The sequence below is a fragment of the Giraffa tippelskirchi genome, chromosome 9 (genome assembly GCF_054371585.1).
Source record: "Giraffa tippelskirchi isolate mGirTip1 chromosome 9, T2T-mGirTip1v1.2.pri, whole genome shotgun sequence".
Classification (NCBI taxonomy): Eukaryota; Metazoa; Chordata; class Mammalia; order Artiodactyla; family Giraffidae; genus Giraffa; species Giraffa tippelskirchi.
In genome coordinates this window covers 56,085,446-56,113,181 of record NC_137283.1, presented here as the reverse complement: position 1 = coordinate 56,113,181, position 27,736 = coordinate 56,085,446, and the positions used below count along the sequence as shown (strand labels likewise).

Sequence of the window (27,736 nt, the reverse complement as noted above, 5' to 3'; positions counted from 1 at the left end):
GACCGGTGGGCAGGGGCAGGGGGAGGGGGCTCCTCGGGTGACCGGAGAAGGCGACAAGGCTGCGGGTGGAGACGGCTGTGAGGGACACAAGCCGAAGGGGGGCCGAATAGGGCTGAGCTGGACCCGTCAAGGACTGTACCGCCCAGCCAGGGAGCGCGCGGATCGCGATTGTTCCACGGGTCGATAGCGGCAGAGCAGGTGGGCCGAGCGGAGCCGAGCGGAGCCGAGCAGGTGGACAGAGCCCGTCGGGTAGAGCCGAGCGGGGCCGAGTGGGGCCGACGGAGCCGAGCGGGGCCGGGCGGGGCTGAGAAGAGCCGAGCGGAGCCGAGCAGGTGGACAGAGCCCGTCGGGTAGAGCCGAACGGAGCCGAGTGGAGCCGAGCGGGGCTGAGGAGAGCCGAGCGGAGCCGAGCAGGTGGACAGAGCCCGTCGGGTAGAGCCGAGCAGGGCCGAGCGGAGCCGAGCGGGGCTGAGGAGAGCCGAGCGGAGCCGAGCAGGTGGACAGAGCCTGTCGGGTAGAGCCGAGCGGAGCCGAGTGGAGCCGAGCGGGACTGAGGAGAGCCGAGCGGAGCCGAGCAGGTGGACAGAGCCTGTCGGGTAGAGCCGAGTGGGGCCGAGAGGGGCTGAGGAGAGCCGAGCGGAGCCGAGCAGGTGGACAGAGCCTGTCGGGTAGAGCGGAGCGAGGCGAGCGGAGCCGAGCGGAGCTGAGGAGAGCCAAGCGGAGCCGAACGGGGCCGAGCTAGTCCCCGCGAGCGGAGCAGGTGACCGCAGGGTGATTGAGTGGGTCCCGCCTAGTGGAGGCGGTGGCGGAACTTGGTAGGGGTGAAGCTGCTCTGGAAGTCCTGTGGTCCTTCGCGTTTAGACCCCGCCTTTTCAGGCTAAACAGGGGAAGCGGGGCGTTTCGTTCGCCAGGCCCGTGAGGTAACGTCAGAGGAGTCTTTTCCTGTGGCGGCTTCGGTTTCTCCGTTTGCACAGCTCGGGCGGTGGATGGTGGAGACCTTGTGCCCTGTCTGCTGGGACTGGGTGTCACCTCTCTGGGTTGGGGCCCTCGGGTCCGGTTAACCTGGGAGGGGTTCTGAGGGATAGGTCTCCTGGGGCTGAAATTGCCCGTCAGGTTGTTCGGAAAAGCGCGTCTCCGCCTCGTCGGCTGGTGGATGTGTCCCCGGTCCGGAGCGGGGGTGGGACGGACAGACGACCCCAGCCGAGCCTGGGCTGCGCCGGCGTTTGGACCTGAGGCGGGAGGCGCTCCCTAGGCTCCGGGCGGTGAAGGAGTCCGGAGTCGGAGGATGGCCTTGGCCCGGGCGGGGGACGGCCTCACTGAGCCCGGTTGTCACTTGTGAGATGGGGGGGACACGCCCGCCTCTCGGAATGTTCAGAAAGGGGCTTGGGGGATGCTTGGGGTAAGGACTTCGGCAGTATTATCCTGTGGTCTTTATGTGGTAAGATGTCACCCCTTTTAATTCCTAATAAAAAGTGTTATGTGCAAGGCACTGTTTAAGCCGGGGGTTGGGCGGGGCGGGGGGGTGGGGAGGCGAGGCTTAGACACGAACATATAACCCAGTAATCCCTGCTTGTATTCTGGTAGGAAGCAGCTATTCCTGTGATCTGGCCCCAAAATTCAGGCAGAAGCACAGCTTGGACCAGCTGTCCACGTGGCCATCTGATCCCTTCTCACAGTCCGTGCCTGTATTCCTAGGATGGTTTGTTCTAAAACACACATTTGATCGTGTCACTTAGGTGCTAAGAGCCCTTCAGTGCCAATGAGATAAAGGCCCCCCTCAGAGCTGGCCCCAGCCTGCCTTTCCAGACGCATCTCCTTTCCCTCCCCAGATTTTCAGGAACGCTTAGCTACATCCCTCTGCTCTTTGCTCCCCCCCGCCCCTCTTGTTTAGAATATTTAGAAGTGCTCGGCTCAGTGTTGACACGAGATGGCGCCAGAACTGTGCGCAAGGCTTTCTCTAGCGCCCGCTGAACATGGGAACTGGCTCGGTTGTTGGGCTTTTTGCTGCTAAGTCGCTTCAGTCGTGTCCGACTCTGTGCGACCCCATAGACGGCAGCCCACCAGGCTCCGCCATCCCTGGGATTCTCCAGGAAAGAATACTGGAGTGGGTTGCCATTTCCTTCTCCAGTGCATGAACGGGAAAAGTGAAAGTGAAGTTGCTCAGTCGTGTCCGACTCTTAGCGACCCCATGGACTGTAGCCTACCAGGCTCCTCCGTCCATGGGATTTTCCAGGCAAGAGTACTGGAGTGGGGTGCCATTGCCTTCTCCGTTGGGCTTTTTAGAAAGCCGCTTAAAACTTGTTTTATTAGCAGCTTGTATCTTTTTAGCACACCTCTCAATGAAGTTTATGTATCTAACTAATTTTCCAGATATAAACATAAATGGGCTTCCCAGATGGCGCTAGTGGTAAAGAACCTGCCTGCCAATGCAGAAGACTTAAGAGATGCAGGTTGGATTCCTGGGTCGGGAAGATCCCCTAGAGGAGGAAATGGCAACCCACTCCGGTATTCTTGCTTGGAGAATCCCATAGACAGAGGAGCCTAGAGGTCTACAGTCCATGAGGTCACAAAGAGTCAGACACGAATGAATGGACATAGCGTGCATGCACGCCCAGGCTTGAACACATATTAGTTTATTCTCTCACAGCTCAGCAAATAAACCTGAAGCTGAAAAACAGGTGTAGTTGAGGTTAGTTCCTCGTGAAGGTTCTGAGGGGTCTGTCCCATGCCTCTTTCCCAGCCTTCCGGATCACCGGTAACCTTCAGCTTCCTTCCTTGGTGTTGTTCTTCCTTATGTGTCTGTGTGTCCTCTTGCTTCTTTTAAGGAAACCAGTCAGTGGAGTTAGGACCCACCCTTGTCTAGTACGACTTTATCGTAAATAATTATATCTTCAAAGACTTCATTTCCAAATAGGATAACCTTCTGAAGTTCTGGGTGAATTTTGGAGGTTACTGTTTAACCAACTATAAAACCTCTGAATTTGAAGGGGACACCATTCAATCCATTAAACTATGAACGTAGTAAATGTGGGAAATCCTTCAGCTATAGCCCAACTCTTTTTCAGCAGTTGTAAGAACTCTGTTGGGTGCAGACAGTGTAGGAAAGTCTTCAACTCTAAATGATCCTCATTAGGAATTGGAAAATTCATCCTGGAGGGAAATCATCTATACCTGCAATTAATGGGGAAAAACTTTTCAAAATAAATTCTCCCTTATTCAATAAGAAAAATTCATAATGTATATAAATCTTCTGAATGTAATCAATGTTTAAAAGCTTTCAGATGCCTCATTAACCACAGAGAATGCACTCTGGACAGAAATCCCAAGAGTATAATGTCAACAAAACCTTAGCTGGAAAGTGAAGCTCATTTACCTCAAAGATTTCATACTTATTAATATAGTTTTATGTTTATACTGAGGTAAAATTAGCATATAACATATTACTTTCAGGTGCACAACATAATGGTCTGTTATCCGTATATATTGCAAAATAAGTTTAGGTAACATCTGCTACCATACATAGTTACAAATGCTTTGTTTTCTTGTGATAAGGACTTTGAAGATTTACTCTTTTAACAGCAGTCAAATTGCAATACAGCATTATTAACTATAGTCACCATGCTCTACATTATATCCCCCGGACTTATTTATTTCATAACTGGAAATTTATGCCCTTTGACCCCCTTCACCCATTTTGCCCCCCAACCCTCACTTCTGATAATCACATCTGTTCTCTGTAGAGAGCTGGGGTGTTGGGGGTTGTTTTGTTTCTTTGTTTTTTTTTTTTAGATTCCACATATAAGTGAAACTACATAGTATTTGTACAATCCTTCTCTGTCTGACTTATTTTACTTAGCATAATGCCATCAAGGTCCATCTATGTCACGAAGACAAGATTTAATTCCTTATTATGACTGGATAATATTTCATTATATATATTTCATATATATATCACATTTTAAAAATCTGTTCATGTATAGGTGGAGACAGGGTTTTTTCCTATATCTTGGCTATTGTAAATAATGCTGCAGTGGACATGGAGGTACAGATATCTTTTCAAATTAGTGTTTTTGTTTTCTTCGAGTGAATACCCAGAAGTGGAATTGCTGGATCATATGGTAGTTCTATTTTAATTTTTTGAGGAACCTCCTTGCTGTTTTCTATAATGGCTGCATTTTTTACCACTTGAGACACCTGGGAAGCCACACTACCCTTACTAATGTACTAAATTTATCAGAATGTGTGCAAGCACCTAAGTTCCTTACCATGCAAGAACTCATGCATGTGAATAAAAAAAAGGTGAGATGCATGTAGGTGGAAAAACCAGTCTGGGAAAATCATCTGGAAATGAAATCTCTTTGTGCATCACTAAATTTCTTTTGTGTACAAACCTAATTATTTTATTAATTTGGAAAATGTGAAACTCATATAAACATATTCAAAAGTTGATATTGTTTGATACCAAACTAAAGAGAAAAACTTATAAGACGATGAGCCTTCAGGATAAAGTTTATAATTTTTTCCATGTTAAATAATTCAGGTAACAGAGTAAAAATTCCATATATTTGAATGGAATAGGAATATAATAGGATATAACTTCAGTTATATTTTTCAGTGATAACTGGAAGTTATAACTTTCAGTATCTTCACTTTTAAACAGCAAATTTAAAGAGATGTATTTTTATAAGGGTCATGTACCGCATATTATCAAACTAGAATTGCTACATATTTTAAGAAATAACATGATTTTATGTATCACTAAGACTTTTAAAAAAAATTTTCCCAATTAAGCTGTGTCAGTTCAATGATTATAAGATCCAACATGATTCAGAGATGTTGAGATGTGGGTCATAAGTGAGTCACAGAGTCGCTCATCTACATGGCAATTCCGTAATATTTCCTTACATATAGAGAGAAAGAGCATTGAATTTGAGCCCTAATTCACAAAATGAAGTCTTTCTCATTCTACCAAAAATCTGGAATAGTGCTGAAATGTGAATTGGACTTCTTTCTGTAATTTCGTGCTTTTCATTAAATCCATTTTTGAAATCTGATCTTCTGATATAACAAATGTCTAATATTTTCAGCATCTGTATGGTGAAGGTTTGGCATCCACTGATCATGTTTATCCCATAAAATTGGTCACATTATCCTGATTCTTTGTATAGTGAATAACTTTAAATTATATTTAGACATTTTGAATGTTGTATTGTATTTTCAGTCCTGTTCTCTCCCTCTTGAGATGTTTTGCTGTAGAAGGCAGTTAGCCTGGTGTGGTTCAACCTATGTGTCTAGTTCAGCTTCTGTGTGTTGGACCCACTAGCTCTTGTTGTGGGTGTGAGCTGTGTGTTCAGGGTTAGGCTGAGACACCTGCAGGCACATACACGGAATTAGGACCCCTCTGTGGGTCCTCCCCTCTGGAATTCCCTCCCATATTCTCTGGCCCTCAATGGCATCTCTTCTGTATCCTCCGGCCAGATGGATATGGTTCCTATTACTACTTCCAGGCCAATTCATGGGTGAAAAAAAATCCATGAGACAGAAGAAATGGGAACCTTACTTATTTTTATGTATTTTTAAAGTCTTTTGACCTCTGCTCATGTTTTAATTCCCGTACTTACTTCTTTAATGTTTTTTATGCTTATGTTACATACATGATCGTTACAGGATCTATACTTTTAGAGATATATAGTTCTTTCCTCTTTAATTTCAACAGCTATTTGATTTTTCTGTGTACTGAAATTTTAGTTTTTTTCTCTCATATATAGCTCATCTTCCCCTGGAGAATGTTTTATGATTGAATTGTTATTTGCTTCTTTCTTGCTCTGGAGGACTAACAACTAGAGAATATATATTCTTTATCACATACGTTTGTTAATCTGAAGTCAAAAATAACATAAAGGAAAACTTTCATCACTACCAGATCCACATGATAATTCTAGAAATTAAATGAAAAGTTAAAAAACTGAAGTGAAAATGCAGTGGAAAAGTTTCACTTGTGCTATGGTGAAACCCACTGCTCTTGCTAATTGCAGATAAAAATCTTTGGACAAAGTATAAAAGACAACTCTGAAAAACTCTGAAAAGTAAACAAAAGTGGGCCAGTTATGGAGGGAGCGCTATGGAGATGCACACTGCATGAGGGTGAGTTTCCCATTTCTTTTCTCTCATGAAGTGATAACAGAAACCGTGTGTTCTGACAAAGAGCAAACAAGAGGAGGGGCCTCTGAGAGTCGGAAGGAAATTCTGATTCCTGCTGCAGTGAGGATGAGCCTTGAGGACGTTGTGATGAGTGACATAAGCCAGACACAAAAGGACGAATACTGAGTGATTCCACTTACATGAGGACCTAGAGTAGTGAATGTCATAGAGACAGAAAGTACTGATAGGATGGTGGGTGCCAGGAGTTGAGGAAGTGGATAGGAAATTGTGTTTAATGGGGACAGAGCTTCAGTTATTCAAAGCGCAGAGAGTTCTGGAGATGGGTGGTGTGTATGCTTGCACAGCAATATGTCTGTACTTAATGCCTCTATACTATATATTTAAACATGGTGAACATGTTACATTTTTTGTTTTGTGTATTTTATCCCAGTTTTTAAAAAGTAAATGCATTGACCCTATGTTTATTTTGCCTGACATTAAAAAGAAACTTCTCCTGCTCACTCTTTATGTGGTATCTGTCTCACTCTGTATTAAAGTGTTCCTATCTTAGGATACAGATAATATGGACTTCCAAAAATCATTCTTCATCTTTGCATTTATTTGGATGCTTTAGATGATCTTAACATTTTGGGATCTATCATTTTTTATGTGTTTTCTATTTTTCTCCTCTGTTTATTTTTCTCTCTCCTCTGCTTTCTTTTGAATATTTGAATAATATATGTTTTTAATTTTTTTTTTGGCTGCACCGTGTGCATGAGGCATCTTAGTCCCCTGACCGGGAACCAAACCTTTTCCCCTTGCATTGAAAGCACAGAGTCTTAACCACTGGATCGCTGGGGAAGTCCCTATTTGAACAATATTAATATTCTATTAACAAATGACATTTTGGCAATATGTCTTTGAACATTTTTATTTGCTGTAGCCCAGGGTATTACAATATACATATTTAATTTTTCCAATCAGTTTAGAATTAACATAGTAGCACTTCATGTAATTTCTCAAAACCTCAATACCCTATAGGTTTATCACAGCACCATTGCTGTTACATTTATTACACATAGTGAAACTCCCACTAGTCTGTGTTACATGTTTTGCTTTAAACTGTTCTGTGTATTTGAATGAAAATCTAAGAAGAGATAAAAGTAATCTTTCCTAGGCACCCAGGTGTTTACCATTTCTGCGCTCTCCTTTAATTTCTGAGGTACCATGTTTCCCTTCGGCATGAAGTTCTTCAGCATTCCTCCAGGAGCCGATTGGTTGGCAAATCCTCTCAGTTGTACTTTGAGAATTAATTCATTTTACTGTTGTTCCTGAAGTATATTGTTTCTGGGTATGAAACAGGGTTTTTCGTCTTCTTTTTTTCCCTTGTGGCTCTTAAAAATATCTTCTGCTGCCTTTTGATGTCTGTTATTGCTGAGGAGAAATCTATGGTCATTTGAATCATTGTTTCCCAATATGTATCTATTATTTTTATCTTTAGTTTAATCATGATCTGCCCAGGGATGGTTTTCTTTGAATTTTTCCTGCTTGAAGTTTGCTGAAATTCCATATTTGTAATCACATTTGGGTAGTTTTATGATGATCATCTATTTATTTTTAAAAATATAGTAAGAGTAAGTTATTTATTATGTTTACTCTTTACATTTTGCAAGTCTTCCAATATCTTTTCTTTTCTTTCAGTTTTTTGAGATATAATTGACACACAGCACTATAAAAATTTAAGGTGTACAGCAAATGATTTCAGTTACATACATCATGAAATGATGACCACAGTAAGTTTAGTGAACATCCATCATTTCATACACTACAAAGTTAAAGAAATGGAAAAAATGTTTCCCTTCTGATGGGAACTCTTCTTACTCTCTTAACAACTTTCCTATATAACATACAGCAGCATTAATTATATTATCATGTCGTACATTACATCTCAAGTACTTACCTGTCTTATAACTGAAATTTTATACCTTTTAACTACCTTCATCCCATTCACACTTCCCCTCCTCCCACTCACCTCTGATAACCACAGATCTCATCTCTTGTTCCATGCGTTTGTTTGTTTAGTTTTGAAGTACAGTTGGCCTACAGCACTATGTTAGTTCCAGATGCACAACACAGTGACTTTATATTTCTATACATTTCAAAATGATCACCACAATAATCTAGTTACCATCTGTCAACATACCAAGATATTATGTAATTATTGACTATAATCTCTACACTTTACATTTCATCCCTATGACTCATTTATTTTGTAACTGCAAGCTTGTACCTCTAATTTCCCTCACTTATTTCTCTCTTTTCCCCCACCCCTTCCCCTCTGGCAAGCACCTGTTTGTTCCCCGTGTCTATGATTCTGCTTCTGTTTTGTTAGGTTTGTTCATCTGTTTTGTTTTTTAGGTTCCACATATAACTGAAATCATACAGTATTTGATTTTCTCTGATTTATTTCCCCTTACCCTCTTGGTACAACCATGCCTTGTAAATGGCAAGATTTCATTCTTATTTTATGGCTGAGTAAAACTCTGTTGTGTATATATAAACCACATGGGCACTTGGGTTACTTCCATATCTTGGTTATTATGAAAATAATGCTGCAATGAACATAAAGTGCATATATCTTTTCTAATTAGTGTTTGTGTCTTCTTTGGATAAATATCTCAGAGTGGAATTGCTGGGTCATATGGCAGTTGTCTTTTTAGTTTTTTGAGGAACCTCCTTACTGTTTTCCACAGTGGCTGCAGCAATTTACATTCCCACCATGAGGGTTCCCTTTTCTCCACATCATCACCAACACTTTTTATTTATTGTGTTTTTGACAGTAGCCAGGTGTGAAATATCTTATGGTTTTGATTTGCCTTTGCCTTACAATGAGGATGTTGACTATCTTTCATTGTGCCTGTTGGCCATTTGTATGTCTTCTTTGGGAAAATGTCTATTCAGTTCCTCTGCCCATTTTTTAACTGGTTTGTTTATTTTTTGATGTTGAGTTGTATGAGTTCTTTGTATATTTGGGGCATTAACCTGTTATCTGATATGGCACTGGCAAATATTTTCTCCTATTCAATAAGTGGTCTCTTTGGGTTTTTGCACAGAATATTTTTAGTTTGTAGTCCTATTTGTTTACTTTTGCTTTAGTTTCCCTTACCTGAGGAGATATATATATATATATATATATATATTTTTTTTTTTTTTTTTGCTGAGACTTTCACTTTTCACTTTCATGCACTGGAGGAGGAAATGGCAACCCACTCCAATATTCTTGCCTGGAGAATCCCAGGGAGGGAGGAGCCTGGTGGGCTCCCGTCTATGGGGTTGCACAGAGTCGGACACGACTGACGCAACTTAGCAGCAGCAGCAGCTAAGACCAATATCAAAGAGTATACTGCTTGTGTTTTCTTCAAGAAGTTTTGTGATTTCAGGTCTTATATTTAAGTCTATAATCCATTTTGAGTTTACTTTTGTATATGTTGGGAGAAAATGTTCCAATTTCATTCTTTTAGATGTAGCTGTCCAGTTTCCCAAGCACCATTTATTGAGGAGACTGTCTTTTCCCCATTGAGTATTCTTGCCTCCTTGTCCTAGACTAACTGACTATAGGTGTATGGGTTTATTTCTGAGCTCTCTGTGATATGTATGTCTGTTTTTGTCCCTGTACCAGGCAGTTTTGTTTACTATAGCTTTGTAGTATAGTTCGAAGTCAGAGAGCATGGTATCGTCAGCTTTCTTTTTTTCCCTAAGTTTGCTTTGGCCATGCAGGGTCTTTTGTGGTTCAATATACATTAAAATCCTAAAGGCTTACTTGTTTTAATTCTGCAAACAAAAATATCATGAGTATTTTGATAAGAATGGTATTAAACCTGTAGATTCTTTTGGGTAGTATGAACATTTTAACAATATGATTTCTTCCAATTCGTTAAGACAGAACATCTTTCCGCTTCTTTGTCATCATCTTCAGTTCCCTTCATCAGTGTCTTACCATTGCCAATGTATAGGTGTTTCACCTCCTCGGGTATGTTTATTTCTAGGCATTTTCTCTTTTTTTTTTTTTTTTTGATGTAATTTTAAATGGCATTGTTTTCTTGCTCTCTCTTCCTATAGTTCATTATTGTGTATAGAAAAACAACAGATTTTGTATGTTAATCTTGTATCCTGCAACTTTACCAATTCATTCATTAGTTCTAATAGTTTTTTGATGGAAACTCTAGTGTGTTCTCTAGATAGTATCATGTCATCAGAAAATAGTGACTTTTTTACTTCTTCCCTTTCTAATCTGAGTGCTTTTTATTTCTTGTCTGATTACTGTGCCTGGAACTTCTAATACTATGTTAAATACAAGCAGCAGGTGTAACCATCCTTGTCTTGTTTCTAATTTTAAAGAAAAAGATTTCGGCTTTTCACCATTGAGTATGCTGATAACTGTGGGTTTGTCATAACCTTTATTTTATTGAGGTTTGTTCCCTCTATACCCAGTTTGATAGGAGAGTTTATTATGAATGGATGTTGAATTTTGTCTAATGATTTTTCTGCATCTATTGAGATGATTGTGTGATTTTTTTTCCTGTCCTTTTGTTAATGTGGTGTCCTACATTGATTGATTTCTGAAATATCGAACCATTCTTACATCCCTGGGAAAATAATCCTCCTTGATCATGGTGCGTGATTTTTTTTTTAATGTAATGTTGAATTTGGTTTGCTAATATTTTGTTGAGGATTTTTATATCTCTATTTATCAGAGATATTGGTCTGCAATTTTCTTTTTTTGTAATCTCTTTGTCTGCTTTCGGTAACAACATAATAATGGTGGCCTTGTAGAATGAATTTGGGAGTGTTCCCTCCTCCCAAATAGTTTCGAATCATTTGAAAAGAATAGGTAGTAGCTCCTCATTAAAAGTTTGGTGGAAGTTCCCTGTGAAGCATCCTGGTCTCGGACATTGTTAGGAGTGTTTTGATTACTATAATTACTATATAATAGTAATCGGTCTTTTCAGATTTTCTATTTGTCCTGATTCAGTGTTGGAAGATTATCTATTTCTAGGAATCTATTTCTTTTTGATTGTCCAATTTATTGTCATATGACTATTTATAGAGTTCTCTTATGACTCTTTGTGTTTCTGTGATATTAGTTATAACTTTTCCTTTATCATGTATTATTCCATTTATTTGGGTCCTCCTTCTTTTTTTTAAATGAGGGTGCCTAAAAGCTTACCAATCCCAAAGAATGGCAATGCCAAAGAATGTTCAGACTACCGCACAGCTGCACTCATCTCACATGCTAGTAAAGTAATGCTCAAAATTCTCCAAGCCATGCTTCAACAGAACGTGAACCGTGAACTTCCAGATGTTCAAGCTGGGTTTAGAAAAGGCAGAGGAACTAGAGATCAAATTGCCAACATCCGCTGGATCATTAAAAAGCAAGAGTTCCAGAAAAACATCTACTTCTGCTTTATTGATTATGCCAAAGCCTTTGACTGTGTAGATCACAACAAACTGTGGAAAATTCTTAAAGAGATGGGAATACCAGACCACCTTACCTGCCTCCTGAGAGATCTGTATGCAGATCAAGAACCAACAGTTAGAACTGGACATGGAACAACAGACTGGTTACAAATGGGGAAAGGAGAACGTCAAGGCTGTATATTGTCACCCTGCTTGTTTAACTTATACTCAGAGTACATCATGCGAAATGCTGGGCTGAATGAAGCACAAGCTGGAATCAAGATTGCCGGGAGAAATATTAATAACCTCAGATATGCAGATGACATCACCCTTATGGCAGAAAGCGAAGAGGAACTAAAGAGCCTCTTGATGAAAGTAAAAGAGGAAAGTGAAAAAGCTGGCTTAAAACTCAACATTCAAAAAACAAAGATCATGGCATCCGGTCCCATCATTCCACGGCAAATAGATGGAAAGACAATGGAAACAGTGACAGACTTTATTTTGGGGGGCTCCAAAATCACTGCAGATGGTGACTACAGCCATGAAATTTAAAGACACTTGCTCCTTGGAAGAAGAGCTATGACCAACCTAGACAGCATATTAAAAAGCAGAGACATTAGTTTTCCAACAAAAGTCCATCTAGTCAAAGCTATGGTTTTTCCAGTAGTCACGTATGGATGTGAGTTTGACTATAAAGAAAGCTGAGCACCGAAGAATTGATGCTTTTGAACTGTGGTGTTGGAGAAGACTCTTGAGAGACCCTTGGGCAGCAAGGAGATCCAACCAGTCCATCCTAAAGGAAATCAGTCCTGAATATTCATTGGAAGGACCGATGCTGAAGCTGAAGTTTCAACACTTGGCCACCTGATGCAAAAAACTGACTCATTAGAAAAGATGCTGATGGTGGGGAAGATTGAAGGCAGAAGAAGGGGACGACAGAGGATGAGATTGTTGGATGGCATCACCGACTCAATGTATATGAGTTTGAGTAAGCTCCGGGAGATAGTGAAGAACAGGGAAGCCTAGTGTGCTGCAGTCCATGGGGTTGCAAAGAGTTGGACACGACTGAGTGACTGAAATAACTGAACTGAACTAAATTCTGTGTTTGCCCCTCACAAGTCTTGGTACAACTGGGTACACACACTGGACAGACCTGAACCAACACAGCTGAGACTGGAACAGACCAAAGAGAAGATGAAGCAGAACTTTCAGTTTTCCTCTAAAACAAAAGCATAAACATTCCCCAGAGGATTGTAACAGGACTGAAAACATAGTACAATATTCAGAAGTCCAAAACACAATTCAAAATTACTCAACATATAAAGAAACAGGAAAATGTGACCAATATACTAAGGCACAATAAATACATAGATGCCAAAACCAAGATAACACAGATATTGATGTTACAGACTCAAAGAAGCTCTCAGAAGTTATAAGTAAAATAACACAATTTGTTCATGCATTCACTACTTAAAGGACACTGTAATTTGAATATTGTTTCCTCTACACAAAATGCATAGTTTTCCCCTGATAGACTTCAAAATATTTTCTTTGCCTTTAGTTTTAAGAAGTTTGTTTGTTAAGTATTTGTCCTGTATGGGATTCACTGAGCTTTCTAAACTGGTGCTTGCTAAAGGCGAGGGTGTGGGTGGGCAAAATGGGTGAAGGGCATCAAAAGATACAAATTTCCAGTTATAAAGTAGATGCAGGAGATGTAATGTAGAGTATGGTGACTATAGTTAATAATACTGTATTACGTATTTGATGAAAGTTGCTCAGAGTAGATCTTAAAACTTAAAATCACAAGAAAAAAATGTGTAACAATTATGGATATGGGTGTTAAGTAAACTCACTGTGGTGATCGTTTCACAGTATATTCATATATCAAATCATTATGTCGTACACCTGAAACTAACATAATGTTGCATGTATGCATGCTCAGTCACTCAGTCGTGTCCAACTCTTTGCGACCCCATGGACTGTAGCCCACCAGGCTCCTCTCTCCATGGGATTCTTCAGGCAACAGTACTGGAGTGGGTTGCCATTCCCTCCTCCAGGGGATCTTCCTGACCCAGGGATGGAACCTGTGTCTCCTGGAGCTCCTTCACTGCAGGCATATTCTTTACCACTGAGCCACCAGGGAAGCCCGACCTAATGTTATATGTCAATTATATCTCTATAAAAAATAACGTATATTAAATATAGCAGATTTAGGAGAATTCCCGGCTTGGCCATGCACAACTTGAGGACCAGCTCTTGTTCAGTGAACACAGGTGACTGTATAGAGCCTTGGTTACCTGCACAAACTCCGCCTTCCTTTTAGTTTCCGTTTGAGGTCTTGCTGGCCCTTTCCAATCATCAGGTCAACCAAATCCATTTTTACAGTTTACACTCTAGTTTTAGTCAGTAAGTAGTGTCTGTCTCTTTGCAGCCCCATGGACTGTAGCTTGCCAGAATCCTCTGTCCATGAGATTTCCCAGGCAAGAATACTGGAGTGGGTTGCCATTTCTTCCTCCAGGGGATCTTCCTGACCAAGGAATCAAACACTGGCAGGAGGGTTCTTTACCACTGCGCTACCTGGGAAGCTGGGCTAGCCATTAGCTTCCCTTACTTTTGTTTTTGCCAGTGTTAACAGGTAAGTGAAAGTTACTCAGTCATGTCTGACTCATTGCGACCCCATGGACTATACAGTACATGGAATTCTCCAGGCCAGAATACTGGAGTGGGTAGCCTTTCCCTTCTCCAGGAAATCTTCCCAACCCAGGGATCAAACCCAACCCAGGGATCAAACCCAGGGATCAAACCCAGCAGGTGGATTCTTTACCAGCTGAGCCACCAGGGAAGTAAAGATGCTGTCTTATGCTGTGACTATGCTGGTAGGGAGAGTCTCAGGTGACTGGCATCCAGTGTTGTCACATCCCCTCTGGGCTAATTTGGAGTCTCCAGGAGCTGGTGAATTTCTTTCAAAGAACAAAGTTGGCTGATGTAATTTCCATAATGGTTTTTCTCTTTAATAATGAAAAAATATCAGCTAATTACTATAATCAACCTCCTCTATCTTCTGGAAGAAGATAAAACAATTAAAGCTCTAGCTAAAGCCTTAATTGGATCAAGTTAAACCCTTTCAGCAATAATGCTTCATGGAGGCCGTGCCTTATACCAGGAATCCACCTGGAGTCTGGGGCTGGGGTTGCCCTGCTGAGGGCAGCAGTCAAAGCTGGCCACTCCCTTTGCAGCTGTCCACACACCTTGCAGTGCCCGAGGTTCTAAAATCACTTACTGGAGAATATTCCATGATGGTCCCCTGATGAGAAACCCACATTCATACGGCCTTGGACACTGAGAACTATACACAAAAAAGTTTTCATCTACATGTTGCTTCTGTATCATTTTCTGAGGATGAAAGAAGTCTTTTACTTTGGGGACTCCCTCCTTCCCTGTGACATGACAGGTACTGTCAGACTTTTGATGCAACAGCAAAATTACTGGTCTGTGGAGAGATGAGCTAAAGCCATCTTTCCATATAAGCACACCTGGTGGCCTCAACGCAGAGAGATCCAGCTGAGTGTCTCTTGATTTTTCAGATTTGGAAAATCTAAGTGGAAGAGGAAGCAGAGGAGGCATCCTAAATTCTGACTTTCACTGAATCAGAACCTGGACATAGGTATTTATCTCTAAATGCACCATGGAATGTCTTTGAACTTTGATAGAATTAGTATTTAGTGAAGCTTGTCTTAGATGAGTGACTCTTCTTGAATAAAGGCTCACGTAAGTAAAACCATTTCAAAAAGCCAGGAATTCCTAGGCTTACATTCATTTCTATGACGTAAAACTTTTCATATCCTGTTTTGGTAATTCACAAGTTAAGAGAGAAACCTGAATACTAGAAATGCTATTAATGTAACCTGATTTTCTGTATAGAATGTATTTCCATGAAACTGACATTGCATTCTCATAAAATGTTTTTGGCTTCTCTATATTAGAATGATTTCATCTTCCTTTTCACTGGTTTATTTGCTAAGTTGTGTCCAACTCTTTGCAATCCCTTGGACTGTAGCCCACCAGGCTCTTCTGTCGATGAGATTTTCCAGGCAAGAATACTGGAGTGGGTTGCCATTTCCTTCTCCAGGAGATCTTCCTGACCATGGAATCAAACCTGGGTCTCCGGCACTGCAGGCATATTCTTTACCAATTGAGCTACCAGGGAAGGCTTTTCACTACCACGCAGATATTTTTTTAAACTTAGGCCAGGCACATATTACGCTTTTTAAAACATTCCAGGATGTAAGGAGATGCTAAAATGGTAGATTAAGTTTAAATTTGTGGGTAAAATAAAGCATGGTGTTTTTCATGGTTCAGCATAGGAATATTATCATAGATAAGCACAGGGGTCCATCTATCTAACTACATTTTATATGTCCTTAGGGAAATTTTTCCTTGATATCTGGGGCTTCCCAGTGGTAAAAATTCCTCCTGCCAATGCAGGAGATGCAAGAGACTCAGGTTCGATCCCTGGGTTGGGAAGATTCCCTGGAGAAGGGAATGGCACCCCCTCCAATATTCTTGCCTGTAAAACCCCATGGACAGAGGAGCCTGGTGGGCTACAGGCCATGGGTCGCAGAGTCAGACACGACTGGGTGACTGAGCACACAAACACACAGCATCTTCTCTTAGCTGATCTGTTAACCTTAGAGTTATTCTTTACTAACTCATCAGCATGGAGGAGAGGGTATTGAATTTAACTCCAGATACTATTTAAAAGATTTCATTACGTTAAATTTATTAAAGCCTCTAGAACTAAGAAATTTCTTTGTTGTAGTCTCACTGAATTTTCTGTAATAAATAAGAAAATTTATTGTAGTTTAGACAAGCTTATTTTATCTCTTGCTCAATAATAGTTTATCTTCTAAAGGATTTTTCACTGCTCCTTCCCCCCAAATGTTAAGTGATGATGTTCTCACTGAGAGCTTTCTTCCCAAAATATTAGCTAAGTAGAATTTTAATCCAGTCATTGAATTATCACAGATTTCAAATTTGGGGTACATGAATCAGGTAAATTAAGTATATTTTCCATTAAGTGATTTTGAAGGAGAAGAAAATGACTCAGTAGTCCCACTCTGAAGTGGATGGGGAAAGATATATGCCAAGGCCCCCAGTGGATACCTCAAATGTCCTCTACCTATACTACGCTTTTTCCTATACAAACATAACTATGAAGATGTTAAATTTATAAATTAGACATAGTAAGACAATATCCAATTTGCCAGAGTATCACTACTCTTGCACTTTGGGGACATTGTTAAGTAAAATAAGGGTTACTTGAACACAAACATTGTGATACCGTGGATCTGATAACAGAGACTGCTAGGTAACCAGCATGGATGTGCTGGACAGAGGAATGATTCACTTCCTGGGCAGGAGGGAACAGGATGGTACAAAACTTCATCATGCTGTTCAGAACTGTGCACAGTTTAAAACTTATGAATAAGTTTTTTATTTGTGGAATTTTTTAATTTAATATTTTTGGACTGAGATTGACAGTGGTAACTAAAAGCAAAAAGTGAAATTTCAGATAAGGAGGAATCACTATAATGTGTCATCATAATGGAAAGTCTTCCCTTCTTGGTTCCAAATATCTGACCATATAAATTGGCAGAGCAACTTTATAGGGAAATTCAGAAAATCAAATAAAATAGGAATGTGTACATTCTACAACTGAGTACTTCTGTCTCTGAAGAGGTATCTGTGCACAGGGAGACTGTACAGGGCTGTCCCCACCAGCATGACTTTCAATAGGTTAGAAATAAGTCAGAAACTATCTAAAGCCATCGAGAGAATAAATGCATAAAATTTAAAAGATATATTAAAATTTTAATAAGGTATACTTACCTTATGTTGTAAGAATGCCATCAAAAGTCAAAGTGTTAGTCACTCAGTCATGTTTGACTCTTTACGACCCCATGGACTGTAGGCCACTAGGCTACTCTGTCTATGGGATTTCCCAGGCAAGAATCCCCAGGGACTCTTCCCGACCCAGGAGTAGAACCCAGGTCTCCTGCACTGCAGGCAGATTCTTTACCACCTGAGCCACCAGAGAAGACCAGAAGAATGCCATATGTTACTCAAAATGACCTAGCAGTACACAGACTTTACAAATAATGTGAATGACAAAAGTTGGCTCTAAGACATTGATTGTGTCTAGCGTGTTAGTGTCAAATTTTTAAAAATTTAGTATTGGTGACAGATATGTTAAAAATAGATTGGAAGGTGGACATGGCAGCACTAGAACGGCAGCACTGTTCACAGAAGCCGAAAGGTGGGAACAACCCAAGTGTCCGTGTGACAGCATGGATGAACCTGGAGGACGTTATGCCAAGTGAGATAAGCCAGTCACAGAAAGACAAACGTTATGTGACCCCACTCATGTGAGGTCCCTAGAGGAGTCCAAGCCATAGTCATAGACAGTGGGAGGGGCAGGGAGAGGAGCTGCTGTTTAATGGGGACAGGGCTTCAGTTTGGGAAGGTGAAACAGCCCTGGAGATGAATAGTGATGTCGGCTACACAGTGTGAGTGGACTTAATGCCACAGACTTGAAAAAGGTGAAAATGACAAACTTTCTGTTACGTTTATTTTTCCACAGCTTTTTAAAAAGCAGAAAAATAGGGACTTTCCTGGTGGTCCAGTGGTTAAGAGCTGCTTGCTTTTGCTTTTCTGTATAAACTTTTGATTTCTCTATCAAATCTGAACAGGAGACTTGTTGGGTAGAGTATTCTTGGTTGTAGGTTTTTCCCTTGCATCACTGTAAATATATCATGCCACTCCCTTCTGTCAGATTTCTCTGGTGGCTCAGTGGGAAAGAATCTGCCTGCCAAGGCAGGAAATGGGGTTTCGATCCCTGGGCCGGAAAGATCCCCTGGAGAAGGAAATGACAACCCACTCCAGTATTCCTGCCTGGGAAATCTCACGGACAGAGGAGCCTGACGGCTACAGTCCATGGAGTCGCAAAGAGCTGGACACAACTGAGCAAGTAAACAACAACAACACTCCCTTCTAGCCTGAGTTTCTGCTGAAAAACCAGTTGTTAACCTTATAGGTATTCTCTTGTATGTTCTTTTTCCTTTGTTGCTTTTAATATTTTTCTCTTTGTCATGAATTTTTATTAATAGCAATTTATTACTATGTGTCTTGGAGTGTTCCTCCTTGGGTTTATCCTGCCTGGGATTAACTGTACTTCCTAGACTTGGGTGACTATTTCCTTTCCCAGTTAGGGAAGTTTCTAGCTATTATCTGTTCTGAGTATTTTCTCAGGCTCTTTCTCTCTCTCTTCTCCTTCTGGGACCCCTATAATGTGAACGCTGGTGCATTCAATGTTGTCCCAGAGGGCTCTTAAACTGTCCTCATTTCATTTTTTTTCTTTTATTCTGTTCCATAGCAGTGATTGCCACTATTGTCTTCCAGCTCACTTTTCCATCCTGCTGCCTCATTTATTCTATTGATTCCTTCTGCTGTATTTTTCATTGCAGTTATTGTTCAGTTCTGTTTGTTCTTTAAATCTTCTAGCTCACTGTTAAACGTTTCATGTATCTTCTTAGTCTGGGCTTCCATTCTTTTTGTGAGATCTTAGATCATCTTTACTATCATTACTCTGAATTCTCTTTCAGGTAGATTGTCTATCTGCACTGTATTTAGTCATTCTTCTGGGGTTTTATCTTGTTCTATCGTCTGACACATATTCCTCTGCCATCTTATTTTGTCTAATCCTCTGTGTTTGAGGTCTCCATTCTGCAGCCTGCAAGATAGTAGTTCCTCTTGCTTCAGGTGTCTGCCCTCTGGTGGGTGAGGCTAGTCAGAGAAGCTTGTGCAGGCTTCCTGGTGGGAGGGACTGGTGCTTGCCCACTGGTGGGCAGAGCTGGGTCTTGACTCCCCTGGTGGACAGCGTCATGTCAAGGATTGTTTAGAGGTGGCTGAGGGCTCAGGAAGACTTGAAGCAGTCTGCCTGCTGACGGCTGGGGCTGTGATCCCACTCTGTTGGTTGTTTGGCCTGAGGCAACCCAGCACTTGAGCCTAAGGGCTGATGGGTGGGGTTAGGTCTCAGTGCCAAAATGGTGACCTCCAGGGCAGCTCACACCAATGATTACTCCCCAGTACCTGTGTCACTAGTGTCCTCATCCCTGCAGTGAGCCACACCACCTCCCGCCTCCCAGAAGACCCTCTGGGACCAGCAGGTAGGTCTGGCCCAGGCTCCTATGAAGTCAGTTTTTCCCCCAGGTCCCAGTGTGCACGAGACTTGTGTGTGCCCTCTAAGAGTGGCATTTGTTACCTCCAGTCCTATGGAGTTCTTGTGATCAAGCCCTACTGGCCCTCAAAGCCAAATGTTCTTGGGGCTCCTCCTCCCAATGCCAGACCCCCAGGCTCTCAGAACTCTAACTCCTGTGGGAGAACCTCTGCGATATATTCCAGTTTGTAAGTCACTCAGTGGAGAAGGAAATGGCAACCCACTCCAGTATTCTTGCCTGGAGAATCCCAGGGACTGGGGAGCCTGGTGGGCTGCCATCTATGGGGTCGCACAGAGTCAGACACGACTGAAGCGACTTAGCAGTGGGTGTGATACTTGATTATATTGTGAATGCACCCCTCCCTACCATCTTGCAGTGGCTTCATTTTCTTTGGACATAGACTATCCTTTTTCGTCAAAGGTTGTTCAGCAGTTATTTGTGATTTTGGTGTTTTCATGAGAGAAGGTGAGCTCAGGTCCTTCTACTTGGACATTTTGTCCTAACCCCCGGGATCTGCGTTTCTCCTTACTTTTCTGCTTTTAAGTAAATGCTGACCCCTGGCTAGACTGTATCTTCATGCAGTTGGGGACAAGATGGGTCACCTTCCTGTATCCCTAGGACATGGACCGTAGAGGTTCCCTGAATGCATGCAATCCGAGACATGGTCACAGATCAGTGACGTCTTGGTCAAAATGTTTCCAGAAAAAGTATGACTGTTAAACGTGCAAGGCTCTGCCTGCGGTTCAAAGAAGTCCCAGGGCTTCTGCAGGTGTCACGGCTTCCAAACCTGGCCACTCCAGCTTCCTGCCCCCACGCCCTCGCCCTGAGCTGGGCCTGCAGGCTTACTCTCTGGTGTCAGAGGCAGCCTCCTGTGCTGTGTCTCCATGTCCCTTGGGCACTGTGGGCTGTGACTCACTTCTGACAAATACAACAGAAACGTTGACGGCAATGCCCATGTGAGAGCATCTGTTCACAGACAAAATCACCTGAGCTTTGTTTGAATGCAATACAGAAAACTTGACTCAAACTGACCTACCGGTGTCTTCAGAGAATTTCAATTGAGTTTTTCACAATTCCCATTTCCTTGTATCAGAAATACTTTTAATTAGTAAAAACAGAGGACACACTCACAGTCAGGTAGAAACCATGTTTTCCTTTTAATCGATACTGTTTCCTCTCTTGCCTCCTACTCTGGTGATGATTAGGTCCCCACCTCTCAGGAGCACTGCATCTGAACAGGCTGAGACAGAACCAGTGTCAACACGGTCCCGGAGCAGAGCTTTTGGAATAATAAGAACATCAAAAATCAGCCTTTATTTCCACTTACAAAAGGGATTCACTCAGAGGGTCCAAAGCTCTGCTTTCTAACCACAGAAAACCTGGAGCTCAAGGCAAACCTGGAAACCAGAAGGAACCGGAAATGAAGCATAGTGCCTCCTCAAATACTCGGGGTCTGATCATCTCACCTCTGCTACAAGGAATGGCCCCACTCCAGCATTTGTAAGGGAAAACGTTTTGTTTCTATTTCACTTTCCAACTGGGTATAAAATCTACTAAAAGGAACACAAAGAATCAAAACAAATCAGCTTACTCACAAGAGTCACTCCCAGATAGTGATTTCTGGTTGCTGAGATTATTCAGCACATTATTTTCAAGTGGCAAAATTCAGGACAATCTGAGAACTCAAAAGTGGCAGCTACATTCACCAATAGGTTCATGTGAGATACACATACATACAGCCCCATTTTCCAGTGTATATATGGCAAGGGGCCAAGACCCCCAATCAGCACAATAACTTATTTTGTACATTACAGTGCACAGAACAACGGAGGGGAAAGACACTTTCTTGGAGAGGTTCGTCTGGGCTCTGAAGGCAGCTGGAGCCCAGTGCCCCAGCCATCATTAGCTCGACGCCTCCTCCTCTTTGGTTGCGCTGGCCTCGGAGGCAGCTGCTTCCTGTAAGGGACCTGCTGGCTTCTCCTCCTCCTCCTCTTCTTCCTGGGGGTAGAGGTCTGGGTACTTCTGCATGCACTCCTGCATGGCCCGGAACTGGTCCACACAGTCCGATCCCTTGACATCCTCCTTGCTGTAGTGGAAGCAGGAAAAGGCCGCCTTGAACTGTTCCCCGCACGGGCCACTGGCCATTCCCCCAAGGCATGGGCAGTTCCAGTTGATGTCTCCATTTGGCAGGATCAGTCCTGGGACAGGAAGATGGGCAAGGAAGTGAGACAGGTTTCAAAAAAAGCAAACCCAAGCCCAGGCCTCATAGGAAATAACAGTAAGACGAACTGCTGCCTGGCCGGCACTGGCTGGTGGCCCTGCTTCTCCCTCGGGATGGGGTTTAAACTCCCGGCACAAACCCACCGAGTGTTCTCGGCTCAGTCGGAGAGAAGTCACTGTGGGAGACTTTCTCCAGGTACAGCACTGACAGGTGTGCTAAGCTGCCTCCCAGGGCTGTGGTCGTGCCTGTGCTCAGGACTACACGGGGGAAACCGTTTAGTCCAAGGGCTTGAAGGAGGAGTCCTGGTCTTCCCCTTCCACACAGATGGGTCAGGACCCCCCACGCCCTCCCTTCCAACCCCTCCTGCTCCTCGGCTGCTCTCAGCTCAGGACAGCGTGAGGACTGGAAAAGCAAGGCTGGATGGTGTCCAAGGGGCAGTGGGCATGTCAGAGCACTGAGGCTCCTCCATTTTGTCAAAGTGGAAAACTGTTCAAAACTCAGAAGCAACTCCTAGGTTTGGCCTGATGGCCAGGTCCGTGCATGGCCCCTCCCACCCGAGGGAGACGCACTTGTGTCCTGGGAGCAGTGGTGGCTGAGGCGGACACCCAGCCGTGGCCAGGAACATCGGACTGCCACCCCCGACCCTGGCCCCCGCGCTCACCATGCTCCTCGTACGGATCATTGGGGTCATCGGCCACCAGCTCTGCGTTGCTTGGAGTCTCATGGTCTTCTTTGGTCACAAATATGATTCGATCCTTCCCTAGAGTTTGGAGAACAGAGAGAGCCACGTTTCACCAGGAGCTGTGACTCAGCCTGAACCCAAGCAGCCATGGAAGCCTCGTGTGAAGCCTGTCCCACCTGAAACCTTGATGCGCTCCCCTCGGGACCCGCTCACTGCCGACCTGGGGGACAGTCTAGCGGCCACCAGTGCACCACGCGCCTGTGGCTGGAATAGGGAGGAGGGAGACGGGACCTATCGGTGCCACTGTGCATCCTCAGGTGGGAGACGAGACGCCCCAACCCCTCAAATGCAGCTTCCCCCAGTCTCCACGTCTGCTGACATCTAACAGGCGGTCTTGCCCTGCTCAGAACTCCCATGGCTCCCACAGCTTTGTTCCTTCCCGTCGCCTATGAGCACCACGTCCAGGCCCCGAGGGACCTGCCAGCAGGCGCCTTCAGATGACACTCCGCCCACCGGGCTCCTCCGGCAGAGGCTTGGGAAGAGCACCAGGGTGACCGTATGAAGCTCAGAGAGGCGTGCGGGTGGGGACAGCGGGAAGGTGTGGGGGTGGTACAGCCTCCCCTCACAGTCTCCCAGGCAGGGGACAGCGATGACAGCTGACACTCCGCACACACAGGACCACGGCCCGCTCCAGAACACTTGGGGTTTCTGCTCCAGCACCCCACATTTGACCTCAGAGAAGGCGTCTTGTCCCATATGGCCTGGGAGAGGATTGGGGCCAGGCAGCCAGGGCACGCTGAAGAACCTAAAGACCTCGGTGATCCCGGCTAGAGTTCAGAACACTCGAAAGCAGTCCACAAAAGTGCTGTGCTAAGCAGAAGACATACACTGACACAACTGCTCAGCTCAGCTCTGACAGTTTTGTTTACCAAGGTCTCAGCCAGGCCCAGCCCAGTGCGGAAGCTGGTGTTAGGCCCAGAGCCAAGGGGTCCAAGCCTGGGCAGTGACTTATCTTTGTATCTCCAGCCCTGGTACCCGATGGTCATGCTGGTTGAATAGACCAGTTAACAGTCAGGGCTCGACACCATCTGCAGGAAGACCACAAGCACGGCCCGGTGCAGGCGAGGTAAGGCCAGTGTGGGGGGTCCTGGCTCCCGGTGCCAGCCGTATCCCAGAGGCTCAGGACTGGGGTTCAAGTCCGGGTTCAAGCACACAACAGCTGTGTGATCTCAGGTACCTCCCAGCTCAACCCACTTCCCTCCCTCGTTAGGGCAAGGGTCAAGAGACTTCGGGGAAAACAAGGAGGTGAAGTGAGTTTCTACTTGCACCTGAAATTCCGCTCAAAACACAGTAACTTTTTCAGCGGCATCAAATGACAAACATCTCTGGGAAGAGAGAAGGGGGGGGCGGAGATGTCAGGAAGGATTGGAAGTGGGAAAACGGGTAGAGAAGTGCTCTTGCCTGAAAGACTGAAGAAAGGTGCCCGCAGAGTCCCCAGAAGGGGCAGTCCCCACCCAGAGCCTGGAAGCGCTGGGAGTCGGAGGCCCTGGGGGTTCTCAAAGCAGGAGCTCAGGGGTGGCTGAGGACAGAGGAAGGACGGAGTGGTGAGACAGGCAACACCCCGGATCTGCAGCTGTATTCTGTGCCTTCAAGTCCATCCACAAAGACCCACATCCCTCACCTGCAGGACACCACCATCCCCACCCGCTCCCTCCATTCAGCATTTCCTTGCTTCTACTCTACTTGAAGACGCTGAGCACACGCCTACCTCGGGGACCTGCCAGGCCATTCTGTTGTCCAGGAGCGTATTCAGATACCTCACAGCCACCTCTCCCTGACTTCAGACCTCCTGTTTAGGTGGCATCTTCCTTCATTTCTCCCCATTGCCCTTACCCCACCTTTTCTCACCCACAATTTCGTATCTGTTTACCACCCATCTCCCCAGCTGAAATGTCAGCTCCTCAGGGGCAAGGATGTGTCTGTTCCATTCACTGCAGTCCCTCAGAGCCTAGTACAGTGCCCGAGACATAGTGAGTAATCAGTATTTGTTGGAAAAGTGAATGGGGAAATGAACTCTGAGTTCAGACATGAAGACCCCAGACCCGGCAAAGTATGGAGGATAGATGGCTATCACCATGAAGTAGGTTACAGGAAAAAAAATAAAACCTTTCTTGGGTGGTCTCAATTCCCCTAGAACACATCATCTCTCGGCACATCCAACCTGCCCCCTCCACTGCCTCCACCATGCCACAGGGCAGACTACCCACCTGTGCCAACTGCCTCTGCCATGTGATCAGGGATGGCACATCACAGGTGCTCAGTAACTGTTTGCTGACAGAAGAAGAAAGAGCAGGACCAGCATTAGAAAAGGAGGAACAAAGACGGAAGCAGTGTGGCCCTGGGCCAGGGAGCCAGCCTGAGTCCATGCTGCCCAACACCTTGAATGACCAACTATGGCCTTCAGGGGGCGGACCCCTGAAGACAAGTGCACGGGCAAGTGATTCCCTCAGAACAGAGGGCAGCAGTGTGTCCCGGTTCACTGGGTAATGCTGCCAGGGATGTGGCCCATCTAATGCTCTCAGCCTGCTGCAACACAAACAAGCCGAAAGAGGACAAAAATACACCAGATAACTTCAGAGAGTTTAGGATGTGGAAGACACAAAGGCCAGGGAGGACCTCACTGAGGAGGTGGCATCTGCACTGAATCTTAAAGGATGAGGGAGCAGCCGTGAGAAGAGCTGGGGGAGGGATGCACCAGCCAAAGGGGACAGCCAGAGGCCAGCCTGGCTGGACAGGGACAGGTGCGCAGAGACTGGCAGGAGCCAGATCAGGCCTCCATCACATAAGCCTTAATCAGGAAGGAGCTGGGATCCATTCTCTAGTCCCATGGGAAGCATAAAGAATCTGTGGGTAGAAAAACAAGAAGTTGGGGACAGAAGGGAAAGCGGCATGGATAGATAAAAACTAGACAAGGCCTAAAGTAAGTGCTTTTAATTCTTATTCCCAAAGAAAGAAAGAGATCTTTGATCCAGGAAAAGATACGGGTCTGAACACTTACCTCTACTTCCCAGATAACATGTGACTGTTAGAAACCCACAAGAATGAGGATTATAGCCTCATTATACCCAAAAGGCTAAAAAAAATTTGCTACATAAAGGAGTAAATTAGACTCAGAAGGATGAAATCAAAAACAAGAGACCTACTCTAACAAAACTGGTGAGGGCAGAGGACTTCTGCTCATGGCAGAGTTCAATATCAATTAATGGAAACTACTTCTCAGAGACATCACTGAGTATTATGGCTTTGCGACCCAGGGAAGGAGGGTTCCAGAAGCAGAATGGGGTACTGGGAAATTGTTTGGTCGCTGAGTCGTGTCTGACTCTTTGCAACCCCATGGACTGTTGCTCTGTCCATGGGATTTTCCAGGCAGGAATACTGGAGTGGGTTGCCATTTATTAGAATTCCATGGACTGTATAGTCCATGCGGTCCCAAAGAGTTGGACAGGACTGAGCGACTTTCACTTTCCTCCTCCAGGAGATCTTCCCCACCCAGGGATGGAACTCCAGTCTCCTGCACTGGCATCTGAGCCACCAGGGGAGGCCACTGGTAAAAGGCTTAGCATTTTAAATTGAGCCGTGAGCTGAAGCTTGACACGCTTCTCCTAACTGAAGCATGACCTTGGGCAGGTCACCTCCATCTCTGGGCTTAGGATTTCCTGAAATAACTGAGGGAGCTACAGTATTCACTAGAGAATTTCCGGGGAGTTCCACTTCTCTGGAACTTCAGTCTCAGATATCCACCCCGCCCCCGCCACACACACCTGGCATGGAGACGGTATTTCATGAATATCTGCGGAATGAATGAAGACTAACTTCTCATTTTACAAGACTGGACAACTGGGCCCTGGAGGGTTTGGGTGTCAGCTCAGGGACAGTTCGTGGTTGCGCGGGGAGGCCTTCGGCCTGGAGACTTCCTAGGTTGAGAGACCGTAGGCGGGGACCAACTTTTGTTTTTTTTCTGCGGGATGTCTTCCCAGCGGAGGGCTCCCTGGAGTCCACTGGGCACCAGACGGGGAAGCTCTGGAATCAGACCGCGGGGCTCCAAGCCCAGCTCCGCGAGTAGCCGGCCGCGTGGCTCAGCCAAGTCACCTCTGGGTCTTGGTTTACTCTCGGGTAAGAGCAGAGCCTGACTTAGGAAAGTCGCTGCGAGACAGGCCACTCAAGGCTCCTGGAGCAGGGCCTGATCCGTGCCCTCCGGCGGCACTCCACCGCCAGCGCCGCGCCCACCGAGGGGCGACCTTTCCGGACGGTTAGAGGCGGTGCAAAAGGGAACACGTGGTGTGTGGCGAGCGGCGTAACAACATAATTAGTAATCAACACACTTCCCGTTACCAGCCACAGGCAGCGCGCTCGCGCCGCCCTAATCCCCGGGCCTAGTTTACGAGTGCCCCCCACGTGCTGTTCCCTCCGAAGTCCGGGTTCGAGGCTCTCGGGGACCCCAGACAGCCTTGCTCCTCCGCGGGCCTCGGTATTCTCATCCGAAAAGTGGGGCTGGCGACCCCGCCGCCAACCCGCACCCTCCTCCCGAGAACTTGTGCCCCGCGCCCTCAGTGGGGGGCTGCACGGACCGCGTGTCCCCTGCAGGCCCTCGGAGGCCGTCTCCACGCAGCCCGCCATCCTACCTTCCTGCCGGCAGTAGGCCATGATGCAGCCCGGCGTTCCGACCTAGCGGCGATCGCGGCGGCGGCCTCACGCCGTGACCTCTCCGCGGCGGGGCGGGTGGCTCGGAGGCCCGCGCGGACCCGCCCCCCAGGCCTGCCCGCCGCGCGCCTGCCTCGGCGCTTCCAGTTCGGCGCTCTCAGCCGGTAACTACATTTCCCGGCAGGCTGCACGCCTCGCGGCCACGCCTCAGGCAGTAGGAACTACATTTCCCAGAATGGCTTGCAGTGCGCGGGCGCG

At 45.1% G+C, this 27,736-nt stretch overlaps 1 protein-coding gene and 1 long non-coding RNA gene across 3 annotated transcripts; one reads left to right on the top strand and one right to left on the bottom strand.

Annotated features, from left to right (window-relative positions):
• The first annotated feature begins 526 nt into the window (after window positions 1-526).
• On the top strand, window positions 527-23,854 carry LOC145521801 (uncharacterized). The gene is made up of 3 exons (XR_014065705.1): window positions 527-760; window positions 15,183-15,262; window positions 21,080-23,854. It is a non-coding gene; the product is annotated as an uncharacterized LOC145521801 (long non-coding RNA).
• On the bottom strand, window positions 21,008-27,637 carry CHCHD4 (coiled-coil-helix-coiled-coil-helix domain containing 4). Of its 2 annotated transcripts, XM_081530749.1 has the most exons (4): window positions 27,460-27,637; window positions 25,045-25,108; window positions 22,757-22,855; window positions 21,008-22,072 (listed from the first exon to the last, which is right to left on the bottom strand). In XM_081530749.1, the coding sequence occupies exons 2-4, from the start codon at window positions 25,064-25,066 to the stop codon at window positions 21,777-21,779; spliced, it is 417 nt and encodes a 138-aa protein (XP_081386875.1). In that variant the 5' UTR covers window positions 25,067-25,108; window positions 27,460-27,637; the 3' UTR covers window positions 21,008-21,776. The 2 variants fall into 2 exon arrangements, with proteins under 2 accessions (XP_081386875.1, XP_081386874.1); XM_081530748.1 differs by lacking the exon at window positions 25,045-25,108.
• Window positions 27,638-27,736: the final 99 nt, after the last annotated feature.